Below are 20,508 nucleotides of genomic sequence, written 5' to 3' on the forward strand. Positions count from 1 at the left end.
GTTTGGTTTTATTATAGCTGATTTTAAAATTATTATTATAACTTCTGTTACAAAAAGTCACCAAAATGGTGACATTTATGCATTATTATGTACCTATACTGTCAACCTAAATAGTCTGCTTAACACATACTCCTTCCAATTGGTTCAATCTATCTACAATCATCTCTGTCTAAGGCATACACCCTCAAGACCAGCTCCTTATGTCTGCCTTGGTGAGGTGTCTGCGTTTAGTTACAAATGGGAACTTCACTAAGGCAAGACAACGGGGAAGTTGTCAGCTTACAGTTGAATTGATTAATTGAATTGATTTGAATGTTTGATTAGCAAACACAACGGGATTTTTTATTAACAAGTTGAATTGTATGTTTTGTGATTGAAGCTCAGCAGAAATGTAATTGAAACCAAATTTGTGATTGATTTTTACTTTCCTTCGGATTATCAAACTTTGATTAAGTTCAATTGAGTGATTTTTCCAGACATAAGGTTACATTTTGGTCACATGCTGATGGAATGGAGTCAGAAGTTTGGCAGGTGCAAGATTTATTTCATTTGACATTTGAATAGCCTCTGATGCAGCCATTTTTAGGGGAGACATATTACCCTCCTGTCCACATGTGCCTGCTTTCTGGAAACCTACATCCTTTTGTCATTGTGTACGTTTGACTTATCAATTCTCCTGTTAGGTAAACTTCCAGACTTCTTGTGGAAAATTATTTCCAGTTGATTAATGCTCTGTCATCACATGCCAAATATATGGCTGAAAGTTCGAAGAAACATGGTTGATGTTTTGTCTGAGACACGTTAACTCGGATTAACTCTCTCACCTGTTAGAATGGTTTAGATTTTAGGGAAAAGTGGCACAGGCACTGCTTGTTTGATCAATGAGCCAGGTCTGAAGACCGCAGCTTTTATCTTTTAGAGCTGAGCACCAGATCTCATTTGCTGTGTCAAGTGCATCAAGAGACTATTGCAATAACATTTTTGAAAGGCTTAGAAATTGTGGGGAATTGAAGAGTTGGAATTGGCATTAGTTAGACATCAAATCATCATGTGTCATAACAATGAAATGCGTCTCAGGTACGAAACTGGTCAAGTTAGCTTGATGAATATGACAGCCTTTAATAGTAATTTCAAATTTTTGGAGTAGATTTTCTTAACCAAGGTGACATTGCTCGTTTAACAAACCTTTTTGTCCTTATGCTTGTTACTTGGTCTAAGAACCACTTCTGTCTCAGCAAGCTTGAACGACATGCCGTTTTGATTTTCTTTGCCACAGGAGAAAGAGAATTATGACCAAATTACTGACACTATCGTACACTAAAATCCAAACCATTTCATTTTTCTGAAGACTTAAAGTGTCTTGCTTCAAAGGAGAGTGTTTCTATGTTTTACCGATTCATTGTTCAGGATTGATGATAAGCCTAAACAGATGGGAGATTGCTTTTTAACGCTTTAACCCCTAAGGCAAAACGACATTTTCTCCAGACCGAGGACTACAAACTCAATGTCCATGTATGATATACCATTTTAAAGCTACTCATGAGTGTATTTCATAACTGATATAATTATGAATGAGAAAAGTTATGGCTTTGAGATAAATGGCCTTAAAACGGAAAAATTTAAAAGTTCAAAAACGTATCAATGCTTGTGTATATTAGGTATACCCCTATACTATAGCTTATTTTGCAGTTCTCAACATGTTCATTAATGTGAGAGATGTCTTAAGACCCACAACTGCTAGGGGGGAAAATGTGAAAAGTTATGGGGGTGGTCAACCATATCACACATAGGGGGGGTTAAGTTTTCATCCTTTTAATGAGTAGATCTTCACAAGACCATCTTGGAGTCAAAAATTCATAGACATCTGTCAAATATCGACAGAGTTATGGCATTATGTGCCAATTGGCACTCTTAGAGATTAAAGAGTTAATGAACCTTTCTAGGGTTTTTCTAAAGCCAAAAACCTAGTTATATGCAAAACTCGAAAAACCTATCTCTTCAGTAAACTAGAGGGTGGGCTTATCTATTGAAATTTTGCATTGGAATTTTTCATAAAAGAATAAGCGGACACTGCAATGGACTCTCACACTAACCTACATGTACCCTCTGAGCTCTTATTTGTTTTGGCATTGTTTGTGAGTTTGATTCAAATCTTTCCACATTGTCTCTTGACAGGGTTGCTGAAGGTATTTTTGTTAGCTCAGCCTTTGAGGTATTGTGGGAAAATAAATTTGTAGACAGTTGAATCCCCAGTAACTGCTGTGTCTTTTGCTAGATAGTAAAAGTCAATTATCTAGACTTTGTTCGGCAAAACGTCATTGGCTGAGAAGTGGCAAAGGAATGCTGACTTCCAGTAAGGGGACATTTGTTGGGGGGAGGGGGTAATTTGTCTCCCCTAAAACTAAGAGCGAATGCATAATAGCCAACCTTTGTAACTTACAGCTGTGTTTTTGTCAATGCCACGCTTGAGTCTGTTTGTGCTGTGGCAGTTTAAAATTTACCTGCTTTTGTTTATACAGTCGAACCTGTATATAACGGCCACCCTCGGGACTTGAGGAACTGGCCGCTTAATACAGGTGGCTGCTTAATACAGGATCACTAAAAAGTACTCACTGGGCATTGTCTAATGTCAATTTTAATGGTGTATCATGCAAAAACATTTCATGCAAGGAAACAAAAGGACAATCAACATTCTTTCAAGAAATCAATACTTTAAACAAAGTTCAGTGCCAACTTGTAACTTAATGGTATAATATACGTAACATTGTGTAAAAGCACTGTGCAATAAATTGTCCTCTACTCTTGTACGGTGTACAGTACTGTATTTCTGACTCACTTACTTACGTGACTTGCAGTTCACAACAAAATATCTCATTCCGTCATTTCACAGTTGTTACGATCGCAGTGGAGTTATAACGGTAATGTTGCTAATTAAAAGTAGCCAAATATATTACAAAATTCTTCAAGTTAAAATAGGAATAGGGTAAGAATTACAGCGACTTAAACAAGTGGGACGCGCGTTTGGCACCTCGGAATTTGAAACTTTTGTTTGTAGAGCAAGTCGTTGACTGTCGGCACTTCCAGCGACAATTCCTGTTATCCATGGTACTGTACATATGGCTTTTCCATTCAAGGGTGGCCGCTTAATACAGGTAAAAATAACAAAGAAAGACAAACATGGGACTGCTACAGGGTGGCCGCGGCCGCTTAATAGAGGTGGCCGCCTAATACAGGTACCAAATACAGCGTTTCTATGCGCGAAAAATCGGGACTTTAAAGTGCTACTGTGACGAAATTCGCGTTTTTCTAATCTGAGCCATTTTAAAACATAAACAAGTAGTCTGTACGTGAAGAAGAATGCTGTTTACTATTTTCAAATATCTCTTTTTGTTCCAGAGATATTCAAGTTTTTAAAATATGCAAATTACCTAAGTGATGACATCATAAACTCAACCGAATTTTGATCAAATATTATGAAAAAAGATATCTCAGGCAATTTGTATCAGTAATGCTTGATTCTTTGCAGTGACATTGTTCTAGGTGCGCTCCATAATATGAGCTTACCAGTTTTGTTACCATGGCAACATACTGGGTTCCAGTCCTCCTTGATACTTAAAGGTACACAGTCACCTGTTGCACATGCGCATTAGATTCTATTTCTTAGCTGATTTGCATATCACACTTCATCCGCAAGTCTCGCGCTGGGAAGTGCATCCTTTGAAAAATGTAAACAAACCTTGTCGAGTCGAAGTATTTGCCAGTCAAAATTATTATAGTGATTATAGACCTAATGTCATTTTAGAACACTCATTTTCTTGATACCATGGATAATTTACTGATGGACTTGTCCAGGGAAAGTCAAACGTCAACGAATACCTCTGAAGTCGAAGAATCATTTAATCGTTTATTTCGGTATCCGGTCGTGTGAAAAATTACCTTAGCTGTTTCTACATTTCACAGTGTTTGCATGAGAAGCAAATCGAGTTCAAATATTAGAGAATATGTCAATTTTAAAACGTAGCGAATCGACTGAGCTGCAGTGTAGCGAAACGACTTTGTAGCGAAACTACCGGTAAGCTTTATTTCTGCTTTCAATCATATATTTTGCTTTTATAATTTAGTTTCTACAACCTCTCCGTTATCTAAATTTAGGAACCAAACCCATGTCGTTGCAAGAACGCTTGTTCGACCCGTAGAAAACAAGGTTCTACTGGAGGTTTTCCTTGTCGAGGAGATAATCGACTGTGTACCGAAGCTTGTCTTCGTCTAAGCTCCAAACCAAGCAGCCATGACGCGTAGTTCGAATCGTCTACGAAGATTCCCAGCGCACTAACCTTTCGGCAGGGTGAGAAAATGTAATTTTCCAAAAATATATAATGGTGATTTGTTTTCCAATGTTTTTGATTGATTTCTCTCGTTATTTTAGTCAACGCAGGCGATTTCTTCCGCCCGGCGCCTTCACGTTTCCCACCTCTTCTTTTCATGTTCCGTTGGAGACGCGATCCACACTGTTTTTCACCAAATATGATAAAATAATATCATAGGATGGGCAAAACCGTACTCAGAAACAGGTTTCCAGTAAAAGATTGAAAATAAACACTGGGAAGATTGAAGCGGATTTCTAGATGCCGACGCGTACTTTTGATTTCGGGTTGAGGTGGACGCTTTTTAAAATTGACAAAAACTAGCGTCCAGGTCAGCGCGGTCACAAAGGTGACTGTGTCCCTTTAAGGCTTTGCTGGCCACGTTTGGCGTTCTATTCTGATATTTGCCAATGGTGCCTCATCTGCATGATCCAGCAAGCGTATAAATATGTTAGGTCGAGTTCGTGGCCTTGTTAAATGTTTTCAAGCTGAAAATCACTAAAATATTGAAATCAAGTTGGAGGGGACTGAAAAAGAGTGAGTTGCGATGGGAACCGAATTTTTATAGCCGTAGGTGTATTACCTTTATAACTATTAGCCTGCCAGGTTTTAATGGTCTCTGCTATAAATTGACTGAGATAGCTCTATTTATATACTTGATGTTATATTGAGTTGAGAATATGACGTCATCAGTCCTCTCATTTACATATTTTACACATTTTTCAAACTTGAATATCTCCGAAACCAATGCAGATATTTAGAAACTGTAAACGGCGTTTTTAATCTTTCCTAGAATTCTATATGATAAACCTTAAAATTCAAGAAATAAAAATTTGATCATAGTAGCACTTTAAAAAGTGGCCGCTTAATACAGGGCCGTTATATACAGGTTCGACTGTACAAGCCTACAGACTGAACAGGAATGTTCTTGGCTCTGGGCCTAATTGCTCTAGGTGAGAGCTGCGTATTTATTATAAAAGCAGGTAAACTTTTTTGAAAATCTGTCATTGTCTCTAATTAATCAGCTATTGATGGATGAAGCTCCATAGCTTCCCATTCATGAATGAACATTCCTTCAGTAAAATCTCTATGATCTGGGGCAGGTGTTTCCTTTGGTTCGTTTCTCCTTTCCCCTGCTCCAGACACTAACAAGAGAGAACTGTAACTGAGGGTGATTTGAAGTGTTTTGAAAAAGGTTATAAACCATAGCAATTATCCTCATGTTTGTTTTAATTACCTTTCAGAGAGCAAACGGCACTAAAGAAGGATGCCAAGATTCTCGGGACATAAAAGAGGCCCAGCTTGCAAATGTCCTTTGTGTGGCAAGTGTTTTAGTGGTGCAGGAAGCCTAACAAGACATAAAAGAGTCCATACTGGAGAGAAGCCTTATGAATGCAAACAGTGCGGCAAAAGTTTTAGTCAAGTAGGAAATCTACGGACGCACGAAAGACTTCATACTGGAGAGAAGCCTTATGAATGCAAACAGTGTGGCAAGTGTTTTAGTGAAGCAGGAAATTTAAGGACACATAAAAGAGTTCATACTGGAGAGAAGCCCTATGAATGCAAACAGTGTGGGAAGTGCTTTAGTCTAGCAAGTCATTTAACAAGACACGAAAGAGTTCATACCGGAGAGAAGCCGTATGAATGCAAACAGTGTGGCAAGCGTTTTAGTCTAGTAGAAAATCTAAGAACGCATGAAAGACTTCATACTGGAGAGAAGCTTTATGAATGCAAACAGTGTGACAAGCGTTTTACTCGAGCAGGAAATCTAAGAGCGCATGAAAGAGTTCATGCTAAAGAGAAGCCATATGAATGCAAACAGTGTGGCAAGTGTTTTAATGAAGCAGGAAATCTAAGGAGACATGAAAGAGTACATACTGGAGAGAAGCCATATGAATGCAAAAACTGTGGCAAGTGTTTTAGTCGAGCAGAAACGCTAAGGACACATGAAAGAGTTCATACTGGAGAGAAGCCATATAAATGCAAAAACTGTGGCAAGCGTTTAAGTCAAGTAGGACATCTACGGAGACATGAAAGAGGTCATACTAGAGAGAAGCCATATAAATGTAAACACTGTGGCAAGCGTTTTAATCGAGCAGGAACGCTAAGGACACATGAAAAAGTTCATACTAAAAGGAAGCCATATGAATGCAAACAGTGCAACAGGTTTTTTCGACACTTGGGAAGTTTAAGAATACATGAGAGATCCCACCAGGATGCTACGGATTGTATTCAAGATGACATGTCCACACAAACCAACCCTTTGATAGAACTCCACTCTGGTCATGTTGAAAAATACATCTGCTGGATTTGTCAAGAGGAGTCGAGTAGTGAGGCGTTACTCCTTAGCCACTACGAAAATCATATGGTTATAAGTGATTAACTTTAAATTTGTTGTCATGTTTTATTATGGGTGACAACAGTGGGCTAAGAAAATTCAAGACAGAAAATTTTGCTCTTTTTCTGTTTCGGTCTGTTGAAAACCACACTGCTTCAGTTTTTAGCAAGAGCGTTAATGTTGAATCAAGAGGTAATAAGGTGCTATTTGCACGTCATGTTCTCTTTTTATATAGTTGGTACTAAACCCGGCATATAAAGTCTACTCTTCGGCACTCTACCTACGAAAAGTTTAATTACAATTAATTCATTTCCAAACAGCTAAGCTGTTGCTTTCAAAATGTAAAAAATTAACTTTCAGTCAAGATGACGAAAAAAGCTGCTATATTTAGCCTATCTATACTCCCTGGTGATGCTCTTGATTCAACTTATTGACAGAACATCCAGTTTTTGTGTCTACGGCTTCTAGAGAAGCGTAGACACTATGTCATCGGGTTGAGTGAAAGAGTGAAAGAGTGTAAGAGTGTAAATGCCACAGGAATCCCAAATGGAATCCTATCGAAAGCCGACGCTAATCCTCGACTGACCGAGATCTAAGCGATTGTATTTGCGGATCAGGACAATTGCGACAATACGGTAAATGATGTTTTCCGATGTTGATTTGCTTTTTACCAATAGTTTAAGTGATGATTTGAACCAGAATTCTGTAACTTCTGTAATTTTCATCGCAAACGTGCCCGAATTTATTGCGAGTGATCGCTTTGAACAAACACGGAGTGTCTTCAAAGTCTTCAAATTTTACATGCGTGTTTGCACGCACGCAAAAAAACTTTCAGTTTTTTTGCCTCTAATAGCAAATGCATCGTTTATTTTAATAAAATGTTTTGTTGGAAAAGCTTTTTGTTGAGTTTTGTGTCTTTGCAAATTCATATATGCGTTTGAGAAGCGACAGATGCGTAATCAAGGACAATTTGCATAAGCGGGTTGAAATTTGATATGCCAAAGGTCTTCATCAACATGCCGTGAATTTTAGCAATTCTTGCGTTCAAGTGTGTTTTTCGGCAAATGATTAATAGGTAACCATATTATTTTATGTCAGAAAACATTTGTTTAATCATTCCAGTTTAATATGCAGTTAATTTTGGAAGCCAACGATATTTATTTATCTACTGCGCATTTTAAACCGCTCTAGGAAAAAGTTAATTTAATCAAAAACTGTGGAAACACGACAGGAGTCAAAGGGTTAAAGAATGATACTTGCCATTCATAAGTTCAGTATAGATTAATTAATAGTTTCTGTTGCATTTTTATCCCAACGTTTCAGATTAGAACTTTGCTTTCAGTACTTTATGTTTAGAACTTTGCTGCATTACTTTCAGTACAAAGTTGTGGTTCACGTTGTAAGATTATATAATATATTGTTTATGTTAGAATAAAGTTACAGTTCTCTTCATACAAAATGTTTGTGGTAAACGATACCAGCTTAATCTCAATCTCACCAGTATTCTGTGCAACATTTTTACAACTATTTTTTTATCTCTATCCTATTTCCACTCCTCCCTCTTCGTTTTCATTTCAGTCTTATTTCCCTTTTCTTCAATTCTTTTTTATCACATTTCTATACCAGTACTGCAGTAGACACATGCAGTCTGAGACTGCCTATTTTTTTACCATTTGTGTTCAGCGGATGATTCAAAACTTTACCGGTTATATGTATTCTGTTTTCACATTATTCCTTGGAGCTCTGAGAAAGAGACGGTTACTGCAAACCAGGGCCCAGTTGTTCGAAAGACGATTAACGCTAATCCACGATTAAAAGTTAACCGAGGTTTTCATCTCGCTCATTAAAAATGATTTTAAAGGCTCGTTTTAAGCTAATGGGAAATAAAAATCTGAGGCAAAACTTGAGGACAAAATCTTTTGGACGAATCCTTATGGATTAGTAAATATACTCGAATCAAAGTTCACGTTAACCCAGGATTAGCTTAATCGGGCTTTGAACAACTGGGCCCAGATGTCTACCTTTAGAAAACAAAATAATTTTTTTTTCATGTTTTGCCTCTCGTACTGCTATCCTAGTAAAAATAGAGCCAGTCTAAAGTAAGCCTCATGTGGTTTGTTACCGTAAGTACATGTAATATCGATTGGTGGTCCTTGCTTAAAAAAAGATAAGTAAATGTAGAAATGTTTGATACGCAGGCGGTGGAAAAAGAACAGGAGGACACTGCAAACTCGTCCCAGGGTCCCTCCTCTTGCTGTCCCCTGAGAAGAGTAGGGAAGCTGGGAACGAGGATGGAGAATAATGAACATTAGCACAGATTAGAAATGGAAGTTGGAAAGATCTAGAATTGCAGAAGTGAATTTTTGTCCCGCTAGTTGTGATAAGGGCACTAGGGATAGTAAGCATTTGAAAACGTAGGTTGAGAATATGAGGAACAACTGGGTATGAATTAACTGGCAATAATATTTTATTGATCTTTTTTAAATTACGCAATCGCTCTGCAATTGCATTTCTTTCAGGGTAGGATTTTACCTTCTTTTAGAGGACATAGGCTCTTGGTTTTAGTTTTTTAATCTTTTCTTGTCAATCTTCCATTTGGCTTGGGTCAAATCGCACAAACAAAGTAACCTTGTCTGGTTTTAAAACACCTCCCAGGCCGAAGTCTCCAATATATTGAATTATGAACGGCCCCGAACTTTGTCATTTTGGATAGGAAACGACTCTCCGTATGAAAGATTTTGACGCTCCTTCTGTTTCAATCTGGATGTATATATTTTTTTATCTAGGCCCTTTGTTTCAGTCTGTGCATATTAATATTTTTTTTGTTATCAAGGGGTTTGTCCTGTGGAGAGAGGTAGTTTCTTGATTAATCCATCTGTTTCCGTCAGCTCTATGGAATGAAAGAGATAAAGTCAGTAGACTTTCATCTTACGCCCCTTCGAATTCTGGTGGGATCAGAATGGTTGATTATGAAAACATGGTAAAAGACCTGAGGTTAAATTGGTTAAAAAATATAGTAGATGATAGTTATAATAGTTTTTGGAAACTTTATCTAAGTGATCTCTTAAGTAGTCACCGAGGATTGGTTTTACTTTATTGTAACTACGATGTTCATAGATTAAATACTTTTAACCCGATTCTTATTATAAACTCTTATTATGGTGAGCAGAATTACGAGACGTTGTTGATTGTGATGGTGAATATAAATAGCTCGTTTGGAACAATAGAGAAATTAAGATAAACGATAAAAGCGTGTTTTATAAACAGTATTTTTCACAAGGTACCTCAATTTATTGGGGGTGATATTTGTATTGTGCTGAAGCCTTATGTATGTATTTTTTCTTAACATAAGGTCATTCTGAGTGATTTGATTCCATTAGATTGTACATTTTTTATTATCATAGACCTTTGTGATTAATGTAATTACAGATTTTGTTTCTTGTAAACTATACACGGAATTCAGTCTTCGGACTGCGAGGTGTTCTTTTTAATAAACGATTTTACTACTACTATATCGAAGACCTATTGTATGAAAAGACAAATATTGACTCTTTGAACACTGTCAGAGGAGAAAGGCTTTTAAATTCTAATTTTTTAGCGTGGACAGTATAAAAACAGGCTGTTCCTCTGAATCGACAAAATCATCCATCTACTTTCAATGTCGTTCTTGATTGGGAAAATTGTAAATGTTGTGACTACTATCAATTCTAAATAAAGTTCAAGTATGAAAAGCCTAAGAAATGGGCCAAGTTAGGGGAAGAATTTGATTTGGAAGATAATTATATCGCAGAGGCCTTTTTGCTGCCTACGAGAGTTTCCAGTGAACCTAACTTACGATCTTTTCAATATAAAGTATTGAATTATATTCTTTTTACCAATGACATCCTTTTAAAACTAGGCTACATTCCAAGCTCTAACTGTTCGTTTCGTAAAGATACGACAGAAAGTAGAAACCATATATTGTTTAGTTGTCCCTTTTCACACTCTTTTTGGATGGATGTTGCGAACATTCTAAAGAACATTAGTGCAGTATTCGCAATTGTCTTTTTCTGCGTGACGTTATCGTACGAATCTTGATCCAACTGTTAATCCAGGCGATTCACTTAGCAGTCAGAGCGAGGAAGAATGCTTCAAAGAAACTGCATCAGAAAGAAAGCTGGGAACTGTGACACGTACACGCACAACGGAATGTTATGAAGACCAATCTTCGATTAGCTACCGCTTGGTCGAGTTGTCAAGTTTTATGAATTCATTTCAAGAGCTTCACAATTGTAAGAAAGGAAAGCTAGTCTTTAATGACGAACAGGGAAAACGATATGGAAATAGCTCTTTAATTCATATTGAATGCACAAAATGCAAGAAGAAAGTTTACCTGCAAACGTCAGCTCATTGTGGTAGCAAATGGAAAGACAAAAATGCATCAGACATAAACCGTCGCATGGTTTATTCTGCTTTTGAAATGGGTGTTGGACGCGAAGCCATTTCTGTTCTGTGTGGAATTCTGAATATGCCACCACCTTGCCAGCCATCATCCTGGAATAAACAGTCACAAACACTGTATCAAGCGCACAAAGAGGCTGTTGATAAAAAGCTTGCAAAAGCCAGAGTGCATGTTCATGAACTTTACCGTGAAGAAAATCCAGACCTTACAGAAGATGATGTGATAGAAATTGCTGTTTGTTTTGATGGTACTTGGTCCAAACGAGACTTTACAGCAAACTTTGGTGTAGGCTTTGTGATCTCTGTTGACACTGGACAAGTGTTGGACTATGGTTTTACGTCAAAGTTTTGCCATCATTGTTCACGAAAAAAAGAACAGCTTGGAGAGAGCTCTGAAGAATTTAGAACCTGGTATGCATCCCACAGTTCTAATTGTACGGAAAATCATACTGGATCTAGTGGAGCCATGGAAAAAGACATTGCAAGACGATTATGGAGTAATTCTCTTGCTTTCAATCTCCGATATAAATACATGGTCTGTGACGGTGACAGCAAGGCTTACAACAGTGTATGGGGTGTTTATGGCTGCTGTGAAGATTGCAATAAGTGGGAGCGAATGGATAGGAAGAGCAATCAATATAAGCAATGGGATGACTCTGATGCCCATGAGAAGTGGAAGTCAGACCATGAACTTGGACATGCAAACTGTCCAAGAGTAATCAGACTTGACTGTATTGTCTCGTCCAGAAAAGAGCAGGGACAGCTCTTCGTGAATTTCGAAAAAAGAATGCGGGGAAGTTGAAGGATGGGCTGCCTGTTGGGGGAAGAAAACACAGGCTCACGGATAGCTGCAATGATAAACTCCAGAAGTACTATGGGAATGCCATACGCAGAAATGTTATTGCTGGAGACATCAGTTCTGAGCAAGCAAAGCAGCACATAAAAAACATGCAGAATGACATTATGGCTGTACTATACCATAGCTGTAATAATGACAATAAAGAAAGACACAAGTTTTGCCCTTCAGGGAAAGATTCATGGTGTCGCTTCAAAAGAACTGGGTCCTTTGAAAACAAAGACCACCATCTGGACCCCATCTTTCTGGAGCTTCTTGAGCCAGTTTTCAGAAGGCTGAGTAGTGAGTCTCTTCTCCGCCGTTGTTTGCCAGGGTTCTCCCAGAACAATAATGAAAGCATAAACAGCTTAGTGTGGATGAGAGCCCCTAAGCATAAGTTCTATGGCCCACAAAGGGTTGAAATGGCAGCAATTGGTGCTATTGTTCAGTTCACTGAAGGAGCTTCTGGAAAGCATCTTGTAATGGAAAAGGCTGGGATCTCATGCGGCAAACATTCTGAGAGAGGAAGTGCACAAAAGGACACCAAAAGGATCTACAGTGCAAAGCAGAAGTCATCCCAGAAGCAAAGAAAAGCCAGGAAGAAGATAAGGGTTGCAAAACTGAGGGCAGAGGAGGAGAGAAAGTCAGTAGAAGGAACGTCATATGGCGCAGGAAAGTTCAACGATGTTGGCCCACTCCAGTTCTATTGTAGCTCTGATGATGACATGCCACTTGCCCAACTGCAGGCAGAGAATTCAAAGAAAAAATGACTGTTTCAGTGAAATTGTGATTTCCTTTTGTTTGTTTTAGCAAATGAAGTCATTTATGTGGAAAAATCAGTGTGAAGTTGAGTTATACAGACATTTTGAACTCTTCGATCTTTAGAGATCATTTCCTTAAAAAGTGGACTTTCTGCGACTAGTGAACTTAAAAATGTTTTATTAAACTTTAAAAGTATTGAATCAATCAAGCTGACATTTTCAGCATTTATTGTACACATGTATAGAAGCAAAATGATGATTGCAATTTTAAAAGGAGTAAATAGCCTATGAGACATTGTTTCTTGAACACAAAAACATCATTTTTTCAGTTTTGGTTGCCATGGCAACACGATTAGTGATATCTGATATTCCCTTCATCATGTTGTAGTTTAACTTCCACACTATTGATAAAAAGTGTTCTCAGTGCAATTTAGAGATGTATTGTCAAGGAGATAGGATTTTGGCCGAGTGTACTGGGTGTGGTGATTGTGAAAGTTACTCACGCCAGGGGGCCCTGTATCATTTTACAAAGGTAGATTTTTTTTACTTCAATTTTGGTTGCCTAGTTCTTCCAGATTCAGAAAATATATGGTTTTGTTTGGTTAAGCTCAGTAAGGATTGAGTTAGTGTCACCCAAACCCTAAGTACCGCCAAATGCCAAAATTCAGGTGTAGCACCCCCTTTTTTTATGTGACAATTTTAGGGAAAAAACCTATTGATGGAGTTGAAGGTACAAAGAGATTAAACCATCTGGTAGCCACTTTAAGAAAATGCTTGAAAATAATTACGAAACAGAAAAATATATTGCATTGAATTCCAATAGAATTGTTTCTTTTCGCAATAAATGGAAAAAACTATGAAGAGTTGTTTTTGAGTGGCTAGAAGTAATTCTTTTTTTTGGTTAATTATGAAATCTTTCCTTGTAAGTAATTTAACAATTAGTATATGTAATAGGACTACATGCTGTCCAATTTGGAAATAATTGGATGAGAAAAATTCCGACGACTACCAAATTGGAGCCGAGTCCAATTTGGCAGTCCGAGGTTTTTGAATCCAATTATTTCCAAATTGGAGAAGCATGTAGTCGTATTACCTATTAATTATATTGTGTATTATTTAAGGGTAAAAAATAATGCTGATTTTGTCAGGAATATATTATTTTAAAATATCTTCGGTATCCAATTTAATAGTTAATTTGGATTGGTGTCCAAATTAACAAATTAATTAATTTAATTTTGTGGTCAAAGCTGAATCTCTTTGAGAAACGGCTGTCCTTTCGTTTATACTTGAAATAAAGTGAGCAATTTTATTTCCCAAGGCTGTGAGAGTTACAGTGCATTAACGTCTCTTTCAGAAAATTTCTCTAGTCCCTTGTTATACTGTTGTGTAACATGAAATAATAGCAGTATCACTACTGTCCGCTGGATACCACCATCGTTTAATTACTCACCCTCCCCTCCCCCCCCCCCCCCCGCGCTATCCTTATTTCATCAAACTGCCGCGAAATGTACTATGTGACCCTCGCAATGCAGAGTTGTCGTGAATGTCATGAAAAGGAGTACAAGCGAATTTGCTCGGTAAATGATCACTTCCATTGACTCTAGCCTTTTATTTTCTAATAACTGTTGCGTTTTAGTCGTATTTGACCAAGCAAAAACCCTCCGGCTAAGTGGCGGAATTTTCGTAACCGTCCTCATAAGATTTTACGTGGATAACCTTTTCTTGATTTAACTTGAAAAGCTGAATCATTTGTTCATTGCATCGACGAAAGAGACGCTCCCTAATCGAGTCGTTGTGCATGATCCTAAGCGCGAGATTTTGAGAAAAGTGGCTGTACCGTATTTTCTCGATTAAACGCCGGCTTCGTATAAACGTCGGGTAAAAATTGCCAAATTTTAAATAAACGCCGGGTGCGTTTAATCGAGAAAACACGGTATGTCGGTTCCATGTTGAAACGTCACAATACCATGTTGACGTACCAATAAGGCTATCCATCATGCCCAGGGCGCGCGTTCCGTACTGTTCCCCGTGGTTTCGTTTCGAAAACTACAAGGCAAGGTAAGATCCTTGCGAAATTCTGGAAAACTTGTCGGATTTGGTAAAACTGTCATATGACTCTCAGAACAATACGCTAATCAATATTGACGTTATTCACATTTAATTGAACTTTTGTTCTCTTTTGTTCGCGTCCGTCGTTGTAGTTACTCAAGGTCCAGTATTAATATTCAACCTGAGCCTTGCTTGTTGAAGTTCATTTTCTGGAAATTCCAGAACTAATACAATGTAGTTTGATCACTCCAATCCGAATAAATATTGTAATCACCAGCGTTTTATTCGATAAGGGTTGCATTAAACATACAAATCAAGAAGAAGGAAAAAAACACATCCTGCATGAGTAACAACCTGCACTGGGAAAGCAAAGAAGTAATTGGAACGACAGTACCCCCGCCGCACCCTTGGTAAGCTGCCCTGTAAACACCTGGGACTGGTTGCATAAAACGTTTCTAAGATAACACGGATGTTAACGATTGTTATCAAACAATAACTTATTGTTTTGCAACTATACTTACAGGTCCATGTAATCTTAACATGATTTATGCAACCCAGCTAAGTGCCTAAGGGCCTAAGGCGACACACTATAAATTTTTGATTACTACTAGTTTACGTTTAAATTGCAAACATTTCTATTCATTCCATTTTCCATATGATGAAAAAACGGCTTCGAACACCGGTTGTGTCAAGACTTTTATAAAAAGAATACAACGTAAAAGTCTTGACACAACCGGTGTTCGAAGCCGTCTTTTTCATCAGATGGAAAATTTTATAAAAAGAATACAACGTGGACTGGGTCGAGCGGATGCCAACGATGGACGTGCAATTGTAAGCTCGCTCGCTTGAGAGGCCAAAAGACTCCAATAAATGTAGTAAATATCGAGTATGTCAAAAAATAGAAGTCGATTAGGAATAGATCGAAGGCTATGGGATGAAAACATTTTCACACCCAAACCTAAAACTGAAACTGAAACTAGCTAGGAGTGAAGGAATCAACAGATGTATCAACCGCTGGTTGTCATGGAAACAGGGTTTAACAACTGTAGCGGTGTTTTTAACACAGCATTAGGACTTAGGTACTTAAAACTATGTTTGAGCCCAGATATTTTAACAGGGCTGAAAAAACCAGAACACCAAGAAAAATTTATATCACTACCAGTGAAAACTGAAGAAATGGTATAGAGCCACCTTTATTCCTTTTCTTCTTTTTCTCCTTTATCATCTAAAATGAATGCGGATAATTCGTCCAAATTTGATGTCTCATCACTGAACGCTCGGGGAATCGGGGATCAAATCAAGAGAAGGAGTATATTTTTATGCCTTATAATACTTATAAACTATTTCCTCCCACTGGCTTAAACAGGAGGCGAGAAACAGATTCTTCGTCTTCTGTGTCATTTGTGGTTGAAGCTGAATCTCGCTGGAAAACAGCGGTCGTTTTGTTTATAGATCAAATAAACTGAGCAATTTTATTTCGTAAATCACCCTATCTGTGAGAGTCGGATCACATTAACAGCTCTTTCCGGCAATAATAGAAGCCCAGTATTCCCTTTATAACCTGTTGTGTAGCATGAAATAAAACCAATATCACTTCTCTCCACTGGATTCCATCGTTTGCTTATCCTATACACCCCCCCCCCCTCCCGCCCCCAGCCATTCTTATTCCCCCTGCCTTCGAATTCTGCAAAATGGATAAAGTGACCCTCGCAATGTAAACTGTCATAAATGAAAGTCCTTGACTGTGGTGAAACAGCAGTCCAAACGAATTTCCGGATAAATACCCGTAGTTCAATGGCCCTAGTCTTTTATTTTTCTACCAACTGTCGCGCTTTAGTCGTATTTTATTCAAATGAGACGAAGCAAAACCCCTCGGCTAATAGGTGACATTTTCGTAACCGCCCTCGTCATACTTTACGTGGATATCATTTTCTTGATTTAACCCAGTTGAAAAGGCTGAATCTTGTAGACATTTACGTTTAAGGTTACCGTATACCTTTAGAGGTGTCTCGCGTCCAAGAAATGTAGCGCGTCCGGTTTACACTGTAGATATAAAACCCCTGTATAAAATTAACGCTTTTAGAGCTGGCTATCACACAAAACCAAGAATTTTGAAATATAATGAATTGTCGAACTGCTGCGTTCTGGGATCCGTTTCTGAATCAACTATGGCAAGCCAAATGTAGCAATATTCAATTCGTCTAATTTTATATTCAGTTTTGTATTATATATTCAACTATGTGTTTAATATTCAACTTCTATTCGACATTCAACACGCTTTTTAACATTCAACACGTTATTTAACATTCAACTCGCCATTTAACATTCAACTATTCATTCAACATTCAACTATTCATTCAACATTCAACTATCCATTTAACATTCAATTCTTCATTCAACATTCAACTATTCATTTAACATTCAACTATTCATTCAACATTCAATTCTTCATTCAACATTCAACTATTCATTCAACATTCAATTCTTCATTCAACATTCAACTATTCATTCAACATTCAATTTTTCATTCAACATTCAACTATTCATTCAATTCAACTTTCTTGAGCCCTCACTATTTCTGGTCAGTGACGCATAGCATCGCTTGTTACAAACATGGCGGCCTCGTCCATTGCCTGATTTCATACCGTGGGGGTCTGGGTACGAGTCTGTGTATTATGGGTTATGGGACTCAACACCCACATAGCCGGAAAGAGCACATCGAACTTTACAACATCCTCAAGTCTGGTGTCAATCAAGCTAATATTAGGCGAGATACAGCCATTCAAAAACTTAAAAATTTACTAAGAAATGTATGGAACGCCGGACACACGTCCGGCGTTCCATACATTTCTTAGTAAAATTTGGAGTTTTTGAATGGCTGTATCTTTCCTAATATTAGCTTGATTAACACCAAACTTGGAAATGTTGTAAAGTGCGGTGTGCTCTTTCCGGCTATGTGGGTGTTGAGTCCCATAACCCATAATACACAGACTCGTACCCAGACCCCCACGGTATGAAATCAGGCAATGGCGGCAATGCCGGTAACGGAAATGGCAGCCTATGAAGATGATGACACAAGGCTCGAATTCGATGTGGAGTCTGACAGGAGTCTGACTTGCTAAGGTTTCTTTCATCGATCCTTCAGAGTTCTGACCAGATTTCCCAGTCAAAAAATTGTGGAGCAGCATATTGTTGTTGTTGATCAAACGGTGAGTTTGCTTCGTACGCTCCGAGACAGCAGTTCGAATATTAACGCTTATGACAAAGAAACCTTAGACAATCTCTCATCAGCTTTCAGTGATGTCTTATCCGCCCTGCAGCAATGTTTAGCCATAGCATCTTTGTCTCCAACCTCAGTGGCAAAGAATATTTGTGCCAGGCTAAAAAGTGATGAGCCCGGTAAACCAGCTAGCTTTCAACATCCCTGCAGAGCTCATGGAAGACCTCCTGGGTTTGGGCTTTACTTACACCAGAATTGCGGAGATGTTGGGAGTATCTCGTTGGACTATATCAAGGAAGATCAAAGATTGTGGTTTAGAAGATTTCAGGTCGTTTAGTAAACTGCCTGATGACTAGTTAGACGAATTAGTCCGAGATTATATACGTGACATGGAGCAACAAGTGGGCAAGTGTATATGACAGGTTATTTGAGATCCCTGGGGTTGAGAGTACAAAGAAGAAGAGTGAGGGAATGTTTAGCTCGATTGGACCCACAAAAGCAGGGCCTTGAGATGGGGAATTCTTGTTTCGCGAAGGGTATACCAGGGACCATGGCCCAATTCATTGTGGCGCCTAGATGGGCACCATTCGTTAATACGCTGGAAGCTCGTCATTCACGATTGTATAGATGGGTTTTCGAGGCGTATAATATATTTAAAGTGTAATTCAAATAACCTGGCAGAGACTGTGCTTGACTTGTCCACTTGTTGCTCCATGTTCACGTATCTAATCTCGGGTGTTACGAAAACGAAGACCCTCGAAAATGAAGACCTAAGACCTAAGACCCGGTCTTTGTTTTCGTACTACGAAAATGAAGACCCTGTAAAACAGAAAACCGTAGAAATTACAGGATCAACACAACCTTATTGAGGGTTTAATATATTCCGACCGCTCTATCGACGGCATTTCTGTTCCAAACTTGAACTCATTGCATAGAAAAACAAATACAAGAGCCGAAAGCAGTGATGACTGAAGAAAGACCAAGAAACACCACGGGCGAAGTGTCAGTCCAATAACAATTAGTAGTGCGCAGTGTACGTCTACAATCGTACTTTCAATGGTTTTTCTGCTTTTAATAAAGGGTCTTTGTTTTCGTGGTACGAAAACAAAGACCCCCGGTCTTTGTTTTCGTACTACGAAGACGAAGACCCTGCGTCAGTAAAAAAGACCTGCTGACTTTTTATCGAGAATTTTTCCTGCAAACAAGCCTTATAGACTGTTAGAATCTATTTTAGCTACAACATACATAGACATAAATAATTTATTGACAGAACCCAAGGGTCATTTCCTTTACAGAACGCGTTCTTTATTATCCTGTCACGATTTTAACTATAAATCAAAGGCGGCTAGCGTTCGAATTCTGCCTGCTAAACCAGAATAATATGCGTGGTAAGTTTACCCGAGGAAACCCTCAAGAATTTCACTACCAAATTAGCTCGCATAGCGAAACAGAGCAGATAAGACGGGTGAGTAGTACTAGCACTATAAAATAAATAAAGTGAACGTGAAAAAGTATAATAATGGGAAGGAACGCATGAAGTGTAATGTCCTATTATATCACTTAGCCTTGCTGCTGCTTTATGTGTGTTGAACTTGTAATTTCCACGGTTTTCTGTTTTGACAGGGTCTTCGTTTTCGTAGTACGAAAACAAAGACCGGGTCTTACGTCTTAGGTCTTCGTTTTCGTAACACCCATCTAATCTCGTACTAATTCGTCTAACTCGTCATCAGGCAGTTTGCTAAACCACCTGAAATCTTCTAAACCATAATCTTTTATCCTCCTTGATATACTATTCCAACGAGATACTCCTAAAATCTCCGCAATTCTAGTGTTTTCATGAGCTCTGCAGGGATGTCGAAAGCTGGTTTACCGGGCTCATCACGTTTTAGCCTGGCACAAATATTCTTTGCCACTGAGGTTGGAGACAAAGATGCTATGGCTAAACATTGCTGCAGGGCGGATAAGACATCACTGAAAGCTGATGAGAGATTGTCTAAGGTTTCTTTGTCATAAACGTTAATATTCGAACTGCTGTCTCGGAGCGTACGAAGCAAACTCACCGTTTGATCAACAACAACAATATACTGCTCCACAATTTCGTCATCTACTTTTGACTGGGAAATCTGGTCAGTTTTTTTTTTTTTACAGCTTTATTGACCATTAAAGATGTTAAATACAGCAAATTAAACAGCCAGAAAGAAATGAAATATATGTGCAAAGTGATTTAAAGTGATAAGGTCAAAAGGGCAGGTGCGAACGGGACGCGAGGACCCATGCGAGGCACCTCCCATGATACAAATAATAATTAAAACATGATCAACCAAAAAACGCTAAAAAACTAGGGATGACAGGGGCAGGATCGTACAATTGACCAGGTACAGGGATAGAATATGTCAAAGTGATTCTGCAAAAGGTGAAACATGTGCTCAGTAACAAAGTTGCGGAAGGAAGCAGTAGTTGAAAAACTGGTAGGGGGTGAGAATTTACAGATATAGTTCCAG

General features: G+C 38.3%; 2 protein-coding genes and 1 long non-coding RNA gene across 6 annotated transcripts in view; 2 read left to right on the top strand and 1 right to left on the bottom strand.

The window, feature by feature from the left end:
• Positions 1–10,213, top strand: part of LOC146453933 (uncharacterized) — a 236,753-nt gene extending 226,540 nt beyond the window's left edge. For 3 of the 4 annotated variants that reach the window (XM_085096041.1, XM_085096042.1, XM_085096040.1), the window contains one exon: positions 5,609–10,213. In XM_085096041.1, coding sequence (XP_084952167.1) covers positions 5,632–6,747 — 1,116 coding nt within the window. In that variant the 5' untranslated portion in view covers positions 5,609–5,631 and the 3' untranslated portion in view covers positions 6,748–10,213. Of the gene's footprint in view, positions 1–3,694; positions 4,073–4,121 lie in introns of those variants that run through there. The other variant, XM_085096039.1, reaches the window with a different exon arrangement.
• Positions 1–20,508, top strand: part of LOC146453942 (uncharacterized) — a 43,212-nt gene that overhangs the window by 6,380 nt on the left and 16,324 nt on the right. The window lies entirely within an intron of this gene.
• Positions 8,597–20,508, bottom strand: part of LOC146453943 (uncharacterized) — a 31,734-nt gene continuing 19,822 nt past the window's right edge. The window contains exon 3 of the long non-coding RNA XR_014859393.1: positions 8,597–8,723. This is a non-coding gene — a long non-coding RNA (uncharacterized LOC146453943). The remainder of the gene's footprint in view (positions 8,724–20,508) is intronic.

Source organism: Pavona decussata, unplaced genomic scaffold (assembly GCF_977016875.1).
Source record: "Pavona decussata unplaced genomic scaffold, jaPavDecu1.1 SCAFFOLD_321, whole genome shotgun sequence".
NCBI classification, from domain to species: Eukaryota; Metazoa; Cnidaria; class Anthozoa; order Scleractinia; family Agariciidae; genus Pavona; species Pavona decussata.